The sequence below is a fragment of the Asterias amurensis genome, chromosome 1 (genome assembly GCF_032118995.1).
Source record: "Asterias amurensis chromosome 1, ASM3211899v1".
Lineage (NCBI taxonomy): Eukaryota > Metazoa > Echinodermata > Asteroidea > Forcipulatida > Asteriidae > Asterias > Asterias amurensis.
Genome location: NC_092648.1, coordinates 18,086,324 through 18,105,521, shown reverse-complemented (window position 1 = coordinate 18,105,521; position 19,198 = coordinate 18,086,324). Strand labels below are relative to the sequence as shown.

General features: G+C 38.6%; 2 protein-coding genes across 2 annotated transcripts; one reads left to right on the top strand and one right to left on the bottom strand.

Moving 5' to 3' along the window:
- The first annotated feature begins 23 nt into the window (after positions 1-23).
- Positions 24-10,884, top strand: LOC139948417 (glycine N-methyltransferase-like). The gene is made up of 6 exons (XM_071946564.1): positions 24-307; positions 2,970-3,212; positions 3,945-4,072; positions 4,860-5,113; positions 6,354-6,502; positions 7,681-10,884. The coding sequence occupies exons 2-6, from the start codon at positions 3,007-3,009 to the stop codon at positions 7,844-7,846; spliced, it is 903 nt and encodes a 300-aa protein (XP_071802665.1). The 5' UTR covers positions 24-307; positions 2,970-3,006; the 3' UTR covers positions 7,847-10,884.
- A 1,877-nt stretch (positions 10,885-12,761) lies between these two features.
- Positions 12,762-18,804, bottom strand: LOC139948406 (sphingosine-1-phosphate phosphatase 2-like). The gene is given in 6 exon segments (XM_071946555.1): positions 12,762-16,448; positions 17,240-17,329; positions 18,140-18,225; positions 18,228-18,524; positions 18,527-18,676; positions 18,679-18,804. Coding segments are annotated over 6 exon segments (1,185 nt in total). The 5' UTR covers positions 18,698-18,804; the 3' UTR covers positions 12,762-15,905.
- Between the last annotated feature and the right edge of the window lie 394 nt (positions 18,805-19,198).

The window sequence follows — 19,198 nt, the reverse complement described above, 5'->3', positions numbered from 1 at the left end:
TAGTACGTCATTCATTTCATTTATGTACACATCACTGGAGCGGTCATTCGTAGTTGTTGTGTTATCGGGATTTATCTCGTTATATAAGAAGAGCTCTTCTTTATAAAATTAAGTAAACAAATACACACCTCCATCACACCACACCACACAACCAGTATTCACTTAACAGCTGGCAGTCAGTTCTCAATTATTAAAAACAGCTAGCTACGAAGTGCTCTGTAACTCAATCAAGACTTCGAAACATACACCGTGACCGTCTGGTGAGAAATTCAGTGAAGATTCTACCTGGGCTGGACTTCTGACAAAGGTAACAACTATTTTGTTCATTTCTTTTTCTCCAGTTAAATTAAAGTCTTTAAAAGGCCCGTTTATTGCTCAACCTTTCCATTTAACGTTTTCACTCGGTCACATTCATAGTTTTTAAGTCATAACAAAAAATCATACTTGTGCATGTTCGTAATCATGTATTGATCTTTGATTGAAGAAATTCAAGAAGGCTAAAAAATGATAAGAATAGTAATTGTAATGTACTACATGTATTCTTTTTAACTGTCTCTACTGCACATAGAACGTCCAAGTTAAATGTTGTTGTTAGTTTTTAGCATGGTAAGTTCGTTCTGCTGTGAAGACGATGGTGGAACGAATCTCATAGTGGGCGGGGGGGGGGGGGGGCAGTCGAGTCAGACAGTCGAGTGTCTGAGAAGTCGACAATTGGTTATTGACTGTTAATGCGAATGTCTTGCAGTTTAACGGATCAGACCATCAAGCTTTCTGAACGGATGACCAGGTGTCTTTTGGTCTTAACTTAACAGACAACCTGTCTCTCAATGACCCAAGGAAGGGAGTCTACTCGGTAAACTGTCAACGGAGCTTTTTTTATATCCGTCCATAGCTCTGTCATTCTATTAACAAAACTATTAGATTGTGACACAAAACTTGCTGATCTCAATTCTTGTGTTGTGTATGTCAAAAATACTAATTAGACCCAGTTACTGGGGCGCTGTACTCCTTTTTTTTCGAAATTTTTCAGTAGCGGTCGTAGATATGAAAAATTTCGAGAAATAAAAGGAGTACAGCAGCCCAGTAACTGGGTCTAAATATTAATATTTTATGCTTGGGGAAAGCAGGCCAGTATTTTATCATGTAGAAAGGACTGTTTTCATAATCCTCCCTGGGAGTTCTAGGTAAAGCAACTAATGATACTTTCGATGCATTGCCATTATGTGGTACCTGGGCATAGACCATAGAGAATGATAGAGCACTTGCATTTTGGTATTTGGGCTGTTTGTTTACTATTTGGTATTCAGTAAAGGATTACACAGTAACTGCCAAGATAAAAGTAAGCATCCCTTTAAGCAAACTGTACAAAACTGTGTGCTGTAGTGTATGATTGAACAGTGACTTGGCATATCGCCTCGGGGCTATAAAAGTTTTTATGTTGATTGTTGCACATCCACTTTTTGAATAATCAAAATGTCTTATTAAGAAAGTTTTTTTCTCTCAGGGAATTTCTCCATATGTAAATGTACCCATATTTATACCATAGCTGTGTGAATCAAGTATGAAATTTCATTAATTCAAGGTGGAATGGTTTACTCTAATAGTGACTCTAAACATGGAGGCCAGATTTCATCAAGTCCCAGTGTATCAATATTTTTTTAAGGCATAAGATTTCTCTGGGTTTTTTCTTCTGATTTTAGGATTTTCTCAAATTCTCCTACAGCTTCCAATTTTCCTGAAAGAAGAATATAAAGCAATCTTCACCAATGGGAGGAAGGTTCACATTTTGTCCAAACCTGTAGCTTTTGTTGCACAGAGTCTTTAAAAGCTCCTGAAGCCCGGTTCATACTTCATGCGAATGCGAAGTGAATTTGACGTGAATTTGATTTTGACGTCAACTATCCTTTCGCAGCGATATTCGCAAGTTAGTTGAACGGAGCTGAACTGCTGTGAATCTTCGTTGCGATTTTTGTGACGTCAACATTCGCTTCGCATTCGCAGGAAGTATGAACCGGGCTGAAGTTGTAACATCTGGTATGGTGTTCTGTAGGTTCTGGGTCTAGAATAAGGGGAAACCCAGGCCAGTTAAACCTTTTTCTGGAATGTTCACACTATTTGAATCTCATTCTTGATTAAAAGGGAAGTAAATTCGTGTTTTCATTCTTACTTGAGCATAGAACCAAACCAATGGAATGAATTATGTTGTGTTAATTGTCACACGTCACTGCCCATTTCTGACATTGTATCCCTCATGCAACATGCTCCAACTTCCTTCATGGGTTAGAATTTCCTGTAAGGTACATTACATGGCATTGTATGGCACCATCAATGGACATGCCTTTTTATGAGCAAACTTGAACAGTGCATGTTGGCGTTTGTCTTTGCCTTCTCCTTTTCCCAACAGATGTCCCCTTCACTAATTAATTACTTTTTCTCCCTCTTCCCACCCTTGATATTGTCATTTGTGTTTCTATCTTCATGTTCAATTAATTGTTAACCTCTCCCTTTTTTCTGTGTGCTTTCTGACTCTCTTTCTCTCTCTCTCTCTATTCATGTACTGGGTATTTCCACTTCACTGCTAACAGGCCTATGCTGCACTGGTATATTCATGTTTGTTGCATGCATTTATAGACGATGTGACCTCTAACGTCACACGAAAACCATAACATGATTCGCGCGCATATCGCCAGGGAAAACCTTTGTGTTTTGGCAGCCAGCTAGAAAGTGTACGCAATCTTACTATGACTACACAACTCAGTGCCTGGCGAACATGACGTATAGTGTTTTGTCAACAGAGGGCGGTTTGAATGTAAACATAGGTCACATCGTCTATACCATAGGTCCTTTTGGTTGGTGAGCAGTTGGCAACAGTTAATTTTTTTCTCATTTAAATTTAGTCTCCTACAAGTCGGATTTAAAGTCAAATCATTTCGAGTTAATTGCTTTACTTTTCTCATTCTGATGCTTAGATTGTACCAGTGTGATTTTGGACACAGCAATAGCAAAATGGTGGACAGCATTTACCGTACCCGTTCCCTTGGTGTAGCAGCTCAGGGTATACCGGATCAGTACGCCGATGGCAAAGCAGCTAAGGTGTGGGAATACTACATCGGCAGTCGCACAGAGAGAACAGAGAACTACCGCCACTTTCTAGTTGATCTCCTTCAGTCCAGGAAATGTCATGAAGTGCTTGATGCAGCATGTGGAACTGGGTAAGGAACACTACTAGTGAAAACAAACATTGGTAATATCCATTTAGTGGCTGTTATCCATTTAGTGGTTATTAGCATAGTCTCCATGAAGTGCTTAAATATTTGGCAGTATCTACCAACTGAGCAATTTCCCTCAGTTGGTAGAGCACCGGCACTATTATCCGGAGGTCCTTGGTTCAAATCTTGCTCTAGTCAAGTTGTCTTTGTTTAGTCCCCAATTATTTATATAGGCCCTTTTCAAAACCACGGCTTCGGCTTTGGATTCGGCTCAGGTGAGCTTGGTCCTGCGGTTGTTTTGTGACAATATTGTGCATGCTGTGCATACGCGCTCAGGGTTTCAGACGAGAGAAAGGAGCCTGAAGCTGAATCCAAAGCCCAAGCCGTGGTTTCAAAAATTACAATAACATTAACACAAACTCTTGCACAAACCATAGGTATTCTTTTCCTTCAAGTTTCATAACTGGTGTTTTTAGTTATTCACAAGTTCCAATTTTTACAGGTGTTCTGTGACTCCGAGGCAGCAGTGTACTTTAATTGAATTGTAGGCCTAAGACACACTTTTTTTCTAGGAGTAGGTCTTATAATTCAAAGGAGTTCCTCTTACCTTGCAGGAAAATACTGAATCTTGAAGCGCCTTGAGCGTCACTGAGTGATGGATATGAGCGCTAATAAGAAGCCACTATTATCATTTAGTTGCCATATCTAAATGAAATGTTATGTGTTCGTATTCAGCATCGACTCTGTGATGCTTCTTGAGCAAGGATTCCATGTCATGAGCTGTGATGCCTCAGATAAGATGATCCTACACGCATTCAGGGAGAGGTGGGCACGCCGCAAAGAAGAAATGTTTGATAGTTGGGGTAATGAAACTAATCTTACAATACCACTTGACTAGTTGATATTGACTGTACTTGAGAGCATTTGGTACTTTATTTAATGCTAAAGGAAAGTGCAGAAGCACAACCTCGTCTTTGCCTCTTTCTCAAGCCCCTTGCATTCTCCCTGTTCATCCTACAGCCCTAAACACAATGTCACACCTTTCCAGATACCCCGATTATCAAGGGAGATACATGGACATATATTCTTAAAGATCTCTTGGATGGGCTGCTGAAGTCAAACACTTGTGTTCATGGGCATGGCACTCAACCAAACTTACTTCTCATCATGCAGGAGTAAATATGGGTACCTGGGATTGTTGAGTGATAAATAATGTGTGTACCAATTTGGCTAATTGGTGCTGCATACTCCAAAAGAGGGTTCCATGGATGAGTGCTTAAGGCCATGTGAACAGGTGTAGCAAAAGTGTGGGGTACATTGATACCAAGTGTCTAATAATTTATTTCCTTTTAGTAGTTTGATTACAATGACTCAAAATCCTTCATCGCAGGAGTGTCAAAAATGCTCCTTTTTCACAAACAATTGAATTAGTTCAAAAAATACTAATTTGAAACATCCGGCCTCTTAATAACCCACAGCACCCACAGCAATTGCCGTGGTGCCCTGTGTTTTTGCTGTGGTGCCCTCTGTAAGGTTCCAATACAAATAGCAGTGCCCCTTACCAGAGAAAAATGGCTGTGGCCCTTCAAGAGGGAAGTTCAAAACCTGACACACATTTATTGTTAAACTGTTGTCTTTTTATTTGTACAGAGATTGAAATTGCCAACTGGCTTACTCTACCCGAGGATATTCCAAAGCCAGGGCCCGGTTACGATGCCATCGTCTGCCTGGGAAACTCCTTTGCTCATCTTCCTGACTTTGACGGCAAACAGGAGAATCACCGTCTCGCCCTGAGGAACTTCGCCAGCATGTTGAAACCTGGTGGAATACTGATCATTGATCACAGGAACTACGATGCTATTATAGACACTGGTAGAGCACCAGTACAGAATATTTATTATGTGGTAAGACTTGGAGTAGGCTGTGTTTTCTTTATTATGAGGTATTTTCTACTCTGCTGATCAGAAACACTAGAGCACCGAATTGAAACTCTGGTGTTTCTCATCAGCAGAGTGTGGGTTCGAAACCCTAGCTGTGACACTTGTGTTCTTAAGCAAGAAACTTTTTTTAAGTTAAACCATTGCTTCGGCCTTCGGATGAGATGTAAAGTAATTTGTCCCATGTGTTGTGTTACGCGTTTAAAAGAACCCAGTGTACTTATAAAAAAGAAGGGGTTCTCCCCGGTGTTCCTGGTCTGATTGGCAGCAAATTGTGCCACAGCACACTGTAAAACATTACGTGGTGCTATCTAAGGATTACGTCTATAACTTTTTCAGTGACTAGCCAGCAGCACCAGTTAGCTTGTCATGATGCTGGTCTGACAGATTTTTCACTGGTCCGTATTTTGGGATTTCATTCACAACATTATTAGGCATGATGGGACCTTGTGACTTTGAGCAATATGAAAATCAGTGGTTTTCGTGTACGTGTAGCTGTGGCAAGTTATCAAGTAGCCTGCAGGAATGGTTGTGACAGAATTATGACTCGTCCTTGGGTGTTTTAACTGGCATTTAGCCAGCGGACCGCTGTTAAGGGGAACCCTGAGTGCTGGGTGCTGATTGAAGTTAAAAATTAACATTGAGGGCTAAGTTATTTTACTATGGGTTATGTGGACATATGTGGAGAATGACTATTGTCCAAGACCCACCACCCAAAAAATGTATGCTGCCTTGAAATGTTAATCTTGTGAGATTATACGGATAAAAGTTGAATTTTGGAGCCCAGAAAAATTGTCCACCCTGGAGGGTGTGCCTCATATCTGTGTACCTGTGTGCTTACAAGATAGACATTGTGGGTGATTTGTAGGTAGGAACTGTACTGTGGGGTGTTTTGACATTGCGGTGTGCACCCCACAATTTTTCTAACAGGAAAGATTAAAGCAAATGAATCATAGACAACACCCGAAGAAAGCCCACAATGTTGCTCTACTGAACAGCACAGAAAAACACAGCACAGCACAGAAAAGTTGCAATAAATTGGCAAAACAACCACAATTTGTCCATGTATTTTAACTCTTAACACATCAGACCATGGGCAGACAGTAGTCCTGTGTCACGTCAATACAAGGGGTCAATGCGTGTAGTTTTAGGCCTCTAATAAGAAATAAACTGGCGTTAATATCCCAATGCTTTTTTGACTCCACAGGGTAACTGCATCAAGGACCTCCAGACATCAGTGCTGTACGTTAATGGCCGCCCTTCCATGGTGACATTAGATTATTTTATTTCCGTTGATGATGAGGCAAAGAACGAAGAAAATGTTAAGAAAATGCATCTGGATGAAAATGTCTACAAGTAAGTATTCCAAGTCTAGGGTTGGAAGAGTCTTCAAATTCATTGTACCTTTTATTGTTGAATGACGCAACAAGTTCATGAAAGCTGACTCTATTCTGACCATTAATTGAATTTGAGAGACTCACTTATTTGAGTCTACATTTTTGTAACAAATTGCTTCATATTTATTTAAGTGTTTAATGTATTGTGTGTTGTGCATAGACGCTCCTCTTTATGCACTTCATAATATAAATGTCTTGCATTGGTACTATTATTATGTTTTTTTCACCAGGTGTCCTTCATTTCTGATTTAATCTATCATAATTTTATGGTGGCAACATATTGTTTGTCGTCTATTCAAAAGAATGTATTGAAATATGAATGTGTAAAGTCATGTGTAATATTTTTCCGACTGTTTATTTTGTTGTCACAAATTCCTGGATGATGTGTTTCCAGATTGTTGTTGTGTGCTCTTTCAATGCTCATTGATTATTTCATCCATTTGATTGGTGCTGTTTTTTTTTTACATGGTGCCTTGAGTGTATATGACATTTTAATGCATGCTTTTTTTCAGAGTGAGCCAGACTTCAATTTTGTTGTTTAAGTTTGGGTTCAGTGTTTTTTTCGGAATATTTACCCTTGCTTCATGTCTTTGTTAATTTATGCTGATTTTTTCTCTTTACACAGGCTTGCCCTTTTTTGACAGTTAATAATATTTAGTTGTTTAAGGATATCTTTTGATGTAGGCCTATGAATAATTTACCCAGTGATTTAATGAGTTTCTTGTCCTTTCATAGTCTAAGAGTGCAATGTCCTAATGTGCTAGTACATGGTACTAGCTAAATTGCACTCCCCCTCAAAAGTATGATGACCTAGCTTGGGTTCTCATATCACTACATAGGATTCTAAAATCTACATAAATTATTGTTAGTTTACTCATTATTTTGTATGCATTATTGTTCTGTTTTTTTTATTAAGAGTACTTTTGTTTGTATGAATTTCATAGATATTTTACTTGCATTAGGGATGATGCATATATATGGTTTTGTTTGTATTCCCTACTTATGTATGTAGTTTTTAATTATTATTATTATGAGCATATTGAGACTTCTGTATTATGTGATGCGCTTGTTGAATGTTGTCAGTTTTCAAAACCAGTATTTGTTAATGTTTTAATCTCAATAATCTTACCATCTTAGATTCCGTCTGTCCTACTACCCACATCGCCTGAATGCCTTCACAGAGCTCCTCAAGGAGACATTTGGTGAAAGTTGTAAGCACACGGTGTACGGAGACTTCAAAGAATTCAAGGAAGGAGACTGCCCCTCTTATTACATCCATGTTATAGAAAAACCACTTGAATGATGAACTGAAGATGGGCGTCACAAAGCAACTGACATATTTTTCTTGTCAGTCAGTTTTTAACAGCATTTAAAAGGAACTATACTTCAGGAAAAAAATGTTTTAACAGCATGAACAAGGAACGATACTTTGGGGAAAAATGTTAAATGTATGTAAATATAGTTTTACATCACAAGAATCGTGTACAGAGGTATCATATTGTGAAAATGTTTTCCTTTCTCTGTGCATGCATTGTCTTCAAGAAGGCTATACAGGTCAATTTATCAGATAGAGGTTTTGCAATGCATAAGTGATGGTTAAAAGCTCAACAATCATTTTTTTGTTTTTCTCTTTTTGTTTTTATAGTGATAGCGACATTTTAGGAGCAAAATGTTTACGTTCGCTCCATGATAATAGTGCTAGGGCGGCAAGCCAAGACTTAATCTATTTCTGCATTTTAAACGAAGAAGAGAGGAGATTTTAAAATCTAGTGAGGTTTGTGAAAACTCAATAAATCTCTCTATGAATTGTTATTAATCTGAAAAGATGTTACAACTCTCTTGAAACTGCATGGCAATGCAATCTTAATGCTACTTAAGCTTACAATTTTAAACATGGCAATGATATAGAACAGGCTTTTGTTTTGAGGTTCGGGGGGGGTAGAGGTGCAGGGTAGTAGTTGGTTTATCACGTTCTATTTTATAGGTGAGTGGAAGGCAGTATTGATATTTTTCAGATTGGTCTTTGTCTTGAGAAGCGTCGGAAATATTACTCACACACAAGTCTTAAAAGCCTCCATCTCCTGCCATATTTGGTCACACAATTTTTATTTTTGTTTATTTTATTGTAATGTTCTCTTTGATGGTTTGGTTGGGGAAGGGGGCTTGTACAATCACAAATGGTGTGTAACGGATGGATTTTGTTGTGTTTGTGGATATTATTTGGATTGGAGTGGCTACATTTGGTTGAAGGTGTTCATGAACATGTTCTGGCATGCAACCTCTCAGCTGGTAAGCTGATTTCCCTTCTTGTCAGCAGAAAACCGAAAGAACACTGTACAAAGTGTGGTTGGCCAATTTGTCTTTTTATTCCCATGTACAAAGTTGCACATCTAATATGTAACAAAGTGGATGTCCGGTATGCAAGGTGTGGATGGTTTGTTGGTTTTGTTGGTGGACTTACTGTTGAACTTTTGTTTCTTGTGTTGATTGGCACGGAAACTCTGTACAAAGTGTGGTTGGCCGATTCGTCTTTTTATTCCTATGTACAAAGCTGCACATCTGATATGTTACAGTGTGGATGTCCAGTATGATGTACGGTGTGGATGGTGTGTTGGTGGATTTACTGTTAAACTTTTGTTTCCTTTGTTGATTTGTATGTTGTGGTGGGGTTTTTAGCTTTTGTTAATTGGTATGATTTTGTGTGGTTTTTGGTTGGTTGGTTTCTGGTTGGTTGTGTTGAGGGATCTGTTGTGGTCTGGAGTGACAAGTATTTTTGCTGGCGGAGAGTATTTAAGTTTATCTCTAGTATGTTTAGTTGATGAGTGTGGATATGTTTCTGATCATGTTGATGGTTTGCGATGGTGTGGACGGGTTAAAGTGAACCCATTGAGTGTGCTTTATTTAATTGAAAATGGAGTCTTCACCAGTTTGCTTCAGAGGAATCAGTAACATTCAGAACTCGTATACAACACACAGTGGCAGGCTTATCGGTCAAGTTTCTATGGGATTAATAAGCAGTGGTCATGTCAACAGGTCACACGTGGTGAGACGCTGCAAGTGGATTGTTAAAACCATACACAGTCTACGAGGTCATGGTTTGGTGGCACTGGGCAACGGGCACTGCAAGCAATGGATGGATAAACTATGTTTTATAGGTGTTAGTTTGCATCAGGGGATAAAGAATATTAATGTTGGTCACCCTTACGATCATTGAGTACTGTATACATGTAGTCGGTACTTTCCCAAGTTCTGTGAAGAAGAAAAAACTTTGATAGAGGGCGCTATGTTGTGGATTAACTCTGCATGGATTGTGCCAAATGCCTGTATCGATGACCTGTTCTTTTTACCTACAAGCCAATGTTTGGTTAAGATGGAGTAAACTGCACTGTCATGAGGCATTTACTCTTTCTCTGCTGGGATTACAGGATTGTTACAAAAAATCGAACCATTAAAGTCTGTAAATGTCTATGAGAAAAAGTCTTTATGGATCCAAATTGAGTTTCATTGACAACACATTTTTAATGGCTAGACATTTTTTGTTATTCCTGAAGCAAACTGGTTAAGATTGAATAAATATATACAAAGAGATTTGTATATGTTGTAAATATAAAAAAAATGGCAATGAAAGTAATTCAAAGCTTCATTGGGGCAGAACTGTTTGATGCATCATCTGCAAGCATTTCAAGCATTGTGCATGCCATGAAAACTGCCCATGCTCATTCCGGTATTTGTTCAGTCTATCAATTGTAAGACAGGTTGAAGCGTCTTTTAATTCACTCCGAATTTTGATGTGTTTTGGGGCATTCCCTTTTTTGACTGAATGACCAAATATTGATATATCAAGATACCTTGACGTCTGTATGATTGGGCCCCTACTTTAGAAAACGAGATTAATTACCAGTGATAAACATAACTACAATCTTTGTAGTAGGTAAAAAAAATGTATATTATATTATGTTCATTTTATTTTAATTCTTTTCATACTCAAATTTATTTTGTTCAAAAGTACTTTGATAGAGGGCGCTTTTTTGTGGACAAATAATGGCGTGGCCTGACATCTTCTTGTTGGTAAAGTTTTAAATTTAGAAAACTACTTTTCTAAAGTACCATGGACACTTCCACATTTTTTTCTAGAGAAAGAATGGTACAAACTAATAAATTTGCCACGTCCACAATTTGTCCACAAATTGCCACGTAACAAAGGTTCATTCGGTTTGCCGAAAAAGTTGCTATTATATTGATAACAAGATTAAAACTATATTAAAAGAGAATTTATTTAATAAAACAAAAATGGAATGAGAGATTTAATCAATTCTGATTGTTGAGATCTTGAAAGTGAAATCTTATGTTGAGTTTGATTTGTCCGTGTTTCACTTAACCATTGTATTTACTTTATGTTCAGCTCCTGTACGTTCTGACAATTTACCCCTGCATATTAGGGTTTAAAGTTGGTGTGAGGGTTGATTAGGGATAGTATTCGGACAATCCATTGGGGGTGTCGGATCATAAGTGTGTATTTATCGCCACATTGTGGCTCCTGGCTTCTTTCCATGTATAGGTGAGAAAGGCACAGTTATAATCTAATTAATTCAGTTTACAATTTAAACTTCAAAATCAAACGCATGTGAGAATGTGTGTTTCCAAAGCTGAGATATTGCAGATGTATTCCTGAACTCGGATCTTTTTTTGAAGTCTCACCCTGGTAAAAAGAAAAAGCTGTATTTTTCTCTTAATGAAGGTGTGCTCTTTGATGTATTTCTCCAGCACTTAGGATACTGTTCTCAAAAGCTCTTAGGAATCTGTTACTCCAGGGGTTATGAGGTGCAAAGAGCAATCCTTTAATTTTTGTCAGGAGTGACTCACTCCTGGTATAAGTTAACTTAAAAAAACTAAACATTTTGAGTTGACCTCAAAAATATTGTTTAGAAATTGGTTAGTGTTTGTTCTCCAATCTTGGGCTTACATACTTTATTAAACCACTGTTGCCATTTGGATACAGCCATTTTGCTACTCTCGTACAATGTAACCAAAATGAGGCTAAGAGGAGAAGAATCTTGCATCTTCTTTGTGTAATGGAGACTCAGACCGGGGCAACATTGGCGGCTAGGGTCCATCTTCAGCTGGTTGTCTGCAGCATCACACGTTAAAGCATCAGTGTTGTAGATCTTGAGCCCGGTCTCACCTTGACTCTCGATCTGATATTGGACAGGTCGGGTCTCGACTACAACACTGTAATGTATACCACATAAATTAACAGTTTTAGCCTAAGCTGTTGGACTCCATCTATTGTTCTGATACGTGGTTGATGCAAGCAGGGACCTTTCCTAAAATAAATGAATGGTTTGAAGGCTCTACAATTGTTTGATAACCTAAGTAAATCAAAGAGTCACTTTTATTTATTCAAGAGTACAAAGAGTGCAGATATAATACATTATGGCTTGACTTGGTTTATCACTTGGTGTGCCCATTATAGATTTTTTTTAACAGACACAAAACATTCATACACCAGACAAAATCTTCATTTGCATAACAATGGGTAAACGAGCCAGAACCAGCCTGCTTATAAAAATTATCAGATTAATAAAACCTCTATGTAAACATGATAGAACCTCTTATGATGTATTGTACAATAATAAATAGTTATGAGTTGAAGGTCCAGGTCATACTTTGGTTGTGCAGGCCTTGAAATAACACACAGCACCCACAGCAATTGCCATGGTGTTGTTCTTTTTCTATGGTGCCCTTAGAAAGATTCTAGTATAAACTTCCCCATATAAGTTCCCCTTACTATAGGACAACTGCTGGCTGTGCCTCTTACAGAGTGAAGTTCAAGGCCTGGTAGAAACCCCCCCCCTCCCCCCCCCAAAAAAAAATAATTATAATAATAAAAAAATAAGGGTACCCAGTGCTTGTGCTGTGGCGCCCTCGGCAGGGTTTAATACAGATTCACATTTTTCCCCTTACCAGAGGAAAATTACCGTGCCTCTTCAAGAAGTTTCAAGGCCTGGTATAGTGGCCCGCAAAACATGTTATTTTTGTCTGAAGGCCTTGTTGTTATAAAGATATTACTGGTATAAAGCATCCAGGTACATTTTAAGGTTTGAAGTAGTGCTGATGAAGTATGTAAAGCTCGTTGTGAAAATATTTTGACTCCCCGAGCATACTGACTGACTCACCCTGAAAGCATGCCTGAAAGCCCCCCCCCCCTTAAAAATAAAAAGCTCTCCGCTTGTTGAACAAAGAAGTTAATAATTATTGGAAAGCAAACAATCATTGACATGTGAATTAATTCATGGTTTTGCAATGCAAATACAGACTCGTCCATAGGGCAACAGCCAGTATGCATGCAAATTTAATATAGCAGAATTCCATCTTTTTATCTTTTTGAGAATAGTCAGAAGATTTGTGTGCATGTCATCAATGCGTCAGAAAAAAACTATAGTAAAACTTTTGGGTAAAATCATGTATAAAATTCTTTTTGGAAAAGTGTTGGTTCTGAGAAGAACTGGTGTGGTCTCGACGTTTCAAACAGTATACTCTGTGCGTCTTCAGGAGAAGACCACATCAGTTCTTCTTAGAATAAACACTTCTTCCAAACGAGTTTTATTTATAGTACTTCAGGTTTTACTAAAGATTTTCTTATGATTCACACCGTGTTGAGCTTCAAACATGAGTGTCCTTGCACAATACGTGACATTCAACTTTATACACATAATCATGTACCAGCAAAAAGAGGAAATGACTTCAACAGTTTTCTGTGACACTAAGTGTGTATTATTATTTGTTGGAAACAAAGGATATTGCATACCCCACATACAAAGACATTTCCTGATAGGAAAAAACTAATAACTTGTCTCTGACTTTACATAAAAACAATTGGACATCTTCATTTTGTGCACAAAATTGAAACTATGTTTTATTTCTCATCAAATCAAGTAAGTGTACACTTTATGTGTGTCAACCATCGACAAAGTTGAGCCATTTGTTGTAATTAGGATCAACAGCAATCCATCTTGTTTAATAAAAAATCATTGAAAAACAAAATGATACTAAAAATCCTACTCAAGAAAATAATAAAGCATCTACTGTACACAAATGTTTAACATTAGCTTATTCCAAGAATATTGAGGCGCAGTCACTAAATCAGACATGGCCTAAGGTTATGCCAATTTTTGTTTGATGTTTTTCTTGTCCTTGTCCTTATAAAAAGTAAACACTAAAGATTTTTAATACTAAAGCTGTAACAAAGCTGTAAAAAAAACTCCAAAAGTTAACCAAAAAATTTTCTGTGCTTTATAAAATATGAAGGGAAGGAAATGGAGGTAGATTTATCAATTGTTTTTGCTCTAAAACACAAAGTGACCCCAACAAGACCCACAGGGGTAAACTGCCATTTAAAAATGCCATGTTTTTCACAAAAACAAACAACCCCTCCCCTACAGACATGCAATCACTTACTTGATGCAAGTACAGCTATTTATAAAATTTATTATTTTTTCTTAATAAATACGTCACTGTGTTGCCTAATGCATCCAAAAACGTCTTTTCCTATGTCACTCCTCACAAAGCTGTTTGGGCGGTAGATTGCAATGCCAGACCCTGGTAAGCGCTTGTTTTTGGGGGCCTTCTGACCCACCCCCCCCCCCCCCAGTCCTCTTGAAAACTTCACTTTGGCAATTGGCTATTGAAGGATTTGAGACTGTGTAGGGTTAAAGCTGTTGTACTTTTTATGCGCAATCAAAGCATAACACAACCTGTTACAAAATGGCAGAGCATCGTAAGTATGCCAATCTATCACCCAAATGGCAGACAATGTGAATCATACATGCACATAGTTCAAGGACTAATATAGTCGATGGATATTTTGTCTGGATTCAAACGAGAGATATAAAAAATATTTTAAAACAGCACAAGTAAATTTCTAAATAAAGTTCAACTACCTTAATCGTAATCATATTCATACTATTACTTTATGAAATTTGTTAAGATTTGTTTTTAAATAACATGCAGCTTTGACGACATTAATATTCTGCTGTCAACTCGATATTAAATATCATAAACACGACTGGTACTTATGCATCCGTTTCTTCACAATTAATATAAAATAACTTTACATTAAAGGCTCATGTTGAAATCATGTTGTTTTATCGGTAATTAGGTGGTCATTTTAAGGCTTTCTTAAATGAATGTTTAATGTTGCTAGAATTCTTCTACCAAGCCTGGAATTTCATCTTTGAGAGGGCAAGGTCATTTTTATATTGCAAATGGCACTTACTTCCGTTGAAAAATCTTAAAATCTATGGCAAAATTTTGACGGGGCACCAAGGCCAAGACCCAGGGCAACTAATTCCAGGCAGATTCCACTTAATTTTTTCCTAATACCAACCCCCGAAACAGTTTTGTCACTTTTTTGAAAATAATAGTGATAAACGTTGTCATGAGAAACTTAAAGGAACACGTTGCCTTGGATCGGACGAGTTGGTCTATAAAAAACGTTTGTAACCCTTTTTTATAAAATGCATATGGTTGGAAAGATGTTTTAAAAGTAGAATACAATGATTCACACAAGTTTGCCTCAAAATGGCGTGGTTTTCTTTTTACTGTGCGAACTAACACGGTCAGCCATTTATGGGAGTCAACAAGGTAAAAAGAAAACCGTGCAGTTTCGAGGCATGTTTGTGTGGATCATTGTATTCTACTTTTACAACATCTTTCTACCATATGCATTTTATAACAAACGGTTACAAACGCTTTTCAAAGACCACCTCGACCGATCCAAGGCAACGTGTTCCTTTAAGCTGACGACGAATAAGATACTTCTTTGAAAACTAAAACACCTAATGTGATAATTATTATTACAGGAAATTTCGAATGAAATTTCTCTTTGAGGCACCACTTTCTCACAAGGCACACAGATGTTGTACATACGGACAGAATGGGTGAATTTTTCAGTTGTTTCACCCAAAACAGGCTGTAGTTTGGACAGACCCAAAACATGTTTTAATCAGATTTAAGCAATTAGCAGCATTAAGTTGTCAACCTGCTGAGAATTTGTATCCCGATATCGTAAACCAGTTTATGGACGTCTTTATTGTTCAAAGCTCGTTAATAGAGAGTTAACCACCTAAAATGTCAAGTACTGAGGATATTATGTAGGCTAAAGAATCTTTTTCGTATTCAAACTCAAATCATAAAGATTACATTCACATAAAGTTGTGAGTTTGTCTCTCAAGTTTGATCATAGCATACACCATTAGTAAGAAAAGTCTAGCGCATGTCCTTTGCATTCTGGACTTGACTTAAATGTAACCGAGCGAAAGTTTAACTTATTGGTCCTTTAACTATGGTTGCTTTATTTACACTCATTCTAATCCCAGTTTGAGGAACAACAAAGGCATACCTACATATACAATAGAAAGTAACACAAGGAAAGTGGTGTAGCGATATGGTATTTCAACATGCAATAGCCGTTTGGTGCGTTCATTTATCTCTGTGTTAAAAACAACAGATATAACTTGAAGGATGAAAGCTCTTACTGGCACGTAAATCATGAGTGCCAATACTTGAGTAACCAAGTATTTGATGAGCATTAACCCTGCTGTGTTCCAGTCTGGCCACTCGATGACCCCTCCCAGAGGGGCTAGTACATCAGGGAGCATCCCCGTGCGGTAGTTGAACCAGAAGCCGCAGAAGGCACCAGACACTGAACCAAGACTGCTGATGGTGTCGGCTCTAGAAGAAGCAACCCCATTCTGGCAGGGATAGATGAGGCTGAAGAACACCGACACCGAGATGAGGACCAGTGGGGCTTGGGGATGGGTCACCAGGAAATAATCCAAGGGGTCCAACAATGGCCAAAGGAGAAGCATCAGAATCCAGATAAGGGTCTCACCAGCGATAATGTCCTATTAAGAAAAAAGGGTTTGGATTCAAATGAAAGGGTTACAGATTGGTCTGTGGTCATCAGAGTATAATTTTGATGTTGGTTTGAAATCTCCCTCCACAACCAACAGCACAACATTCAACAACACTTTGTGTCACTCTCCCCTTCTTGCTCACTGATTTTGTCCTGCAAAGGAAATGAGCTCATAATCCACCATAACAATGTTATCGTCCAATGTGGTTGTGGGTTCGAATCCCACCAGATTTTTTTAACAGAATGCAGGAAAGTACTGAGTATAGTGACTGAGGAGTACACAGACACTACACACACATCGGTGTGTATGGGTGAAACCAAAATGAATATTGTGCGCAAATTTTACATCTATTAGATGTTGTCTTCCCTCTAGCCCCCTTGCATAAAAGCGCAACGCTGCATGTGTTCACACACCAAAAACATCTATCGTCCAATTATCTACTTCTTTTTGCGTTAGTGAGGGTGCTCTTTGAGACGGTTTCATTGAGAATTACCTAAGCTATTTAAAGAAAGAAACTGCATCTATCTTTGTTTTCTAAACCAGGAAGTACATTTTATGTAAATCCACTGATTTATACCCTGATTAAATTAGAGACGATGGTTATTTACACAAAGACCTGAAACTGGTTTTCTTTCAGGAACAGTGACATTATTTGCTGTTATAGATGGGAATTGGTATATTCTACCATCCTCTTCTGAAACTCTCTGTACCATTTTCAAAGTGGCCACACCTGTCAATAAATGGTAAAAAAAAATGGATTAATTATAAATGCTACTTACCAGTATAAAATGCATTCCTTTGTACAGTCTGCTGAAACATACCAGTGCAGTCCAGCTGCATGCTAGCACTACACCCAATGCATGTGGATACTAGAGAAGAATAAAAAATAAACAAATAATTTGTAAAGTTGTTAAGGTCATGTTTGATGGTCTTCTTCAGGCAAGAGTAGAGTGAAGATGCTTAATTAAAAAAACCAAAAAAACTCATATCTGGATAAATAATTGGGGACACCTTCTATGGAATATTATATAGCCTTACGCCAAATAGGGTCAGTTGCGACTAGTGAAGTTCACTACTCAACTAGTCGCGCTTCAAATAGTTGCGACTTTCGACACTAGTTGCAACTAATTTTTAAATCCCAAGATGCATTGCAGCATATGTAGTGGGTGCAAGAATATAGTATTAGTAAACTTTGTGCTAAAACTGGATTGAAGGATTGTATCAATAATAGTGATGTCTGATTGTGTTTCGTGAAGTAAAGATTTGTGTTAATTATGTATGTTATCGTAAATAGACACGAGTGACACAAATGTTTCACCAGGCAGGAATTTGCTACTAATTTGTTGAAGTCATGCGGCATGATTAACCGCGTAGTTGAATAACAGTAGGCGGGACCCGACTAAGCAATCAATAGTCGCGGCTTGTCGTGATTTCGACATTTTGTACTGTGCTCTCAATTAATGGGTGTCTTTTACTAATAACTCTCCATCCAGTCTTATTCTAATATATGGCGAGGCTGGAGGGTTACGTCTTACGACAGGAGGATGAGAGGATGGAGGGTTGCAAATATTTATCGCAATTATTTCCTCCTACCTACAACTCAATATCCATCCATGTTTTTATTTAGTTTACTACAGAAGTGCCAGCATGCCAGCTGACATGACAAGCTTTATTTTTACCTCATAATGATTCCAAGTGCCAATCAAGAACGTGAAGGGCATCAAAGTACCGACCATAGCGTGTGTGGATGGCATTCCATACTCATCAGATATCGTCTCTCCATCCTTACAACCGGTGGTTCACTGGGCCGCGGCCATTTCAACAACTCTTTAGCCGCCTGCCCAATGTACATAGTTATTGCCCATGTTAGCAGCACTCGTCTTGAAACCCACCACGATAAATTGGAAATGACCATTGAGAATAGAATAAAATAAAATGCATCTGATCCAAGCCAGGCACCGAAAGAAAACAAGTAGTACCAAAACTTGTTGCGGACGATGAAGAGCGGTTCATGCTTCCGGGTTGCTGCTCCATCGTGGACCTCATTTTCACCACCGTGCTTTGTCCAGCGCCGTTCGCCGTGGTTGAGCTGCCGTTGTTACTACCGCCGTGCCCGGGTCCGGGGTAAAGACCGAACCATCTCTGGAAATACGCAACGGTGTTTGCGTCGTACAATGGCAAACGACTACTTTCGGATGTTTGGCCACAGAGTTTGGCTTATTCAGGGTTAATTTCATGGTGGAGTTTCAGCATTCAATCCTCAAAGAATGCTGGTGGAGCACCACTTACAGACACGACTGTCGACAAATAGTGAAGAGCCCGTGGAGAGGTAGAGGAATGCCGTCATCTCGCCACCTAACAAGCTCGCCACCAACAAAATCGCCCCCTGCAAAGTCGCCCCATACCCGGCTCGCCCCGGGTTGAAACAAAGTCGCCCCATGGCAATGTCGCCCCAAAAAATGTCGCCCCCTAGCAAAGTCGCCCCTGACAATGTCGCCCACCAGCCAATGTCTCCCCTAGCAAAGGTCGCCCCAGATGTTGTTCGGAAAATAATTAAGGCTACAATTATGGTAAAAAACATTTCAGAAAAAAATCCGTATGAAGTAATGTGCTTGTGGAAGCGTCTAACCCTAACCCTAACTATTTTCTGGGGGCGACTTGCTAGGGGGCGACATTGGCTGGGGGCGACATTGTCAGGGGGCGACTTTGCTAGGGGCGACATTGTTTGGGGGCGACAT

Bases quoted from the DNA above. Each gene is read 5' to 3' on its own strand.
- LOC139948417 (XM_071946564.1), top strand. From the start codon at position 3,007: ATGGTGGACAGCATTTACCGTACCCGTTCCCTTGGTGTAGCAGCTCAG. The intron at 4,073-4,859 runs GTAATGAAACTA...TTATTTGTACAG, and splicing joins AGAAATGTTTGATAGTTGGG to AGATTGAAATTGCCAACTGG. The intron at 5,114-6,353 runs GTAAGACTTGGA...TTGACTCCACAG, and splicing joins TACAGAATATTTATTATGTG to GGTAACTGCATCAAGGACCT.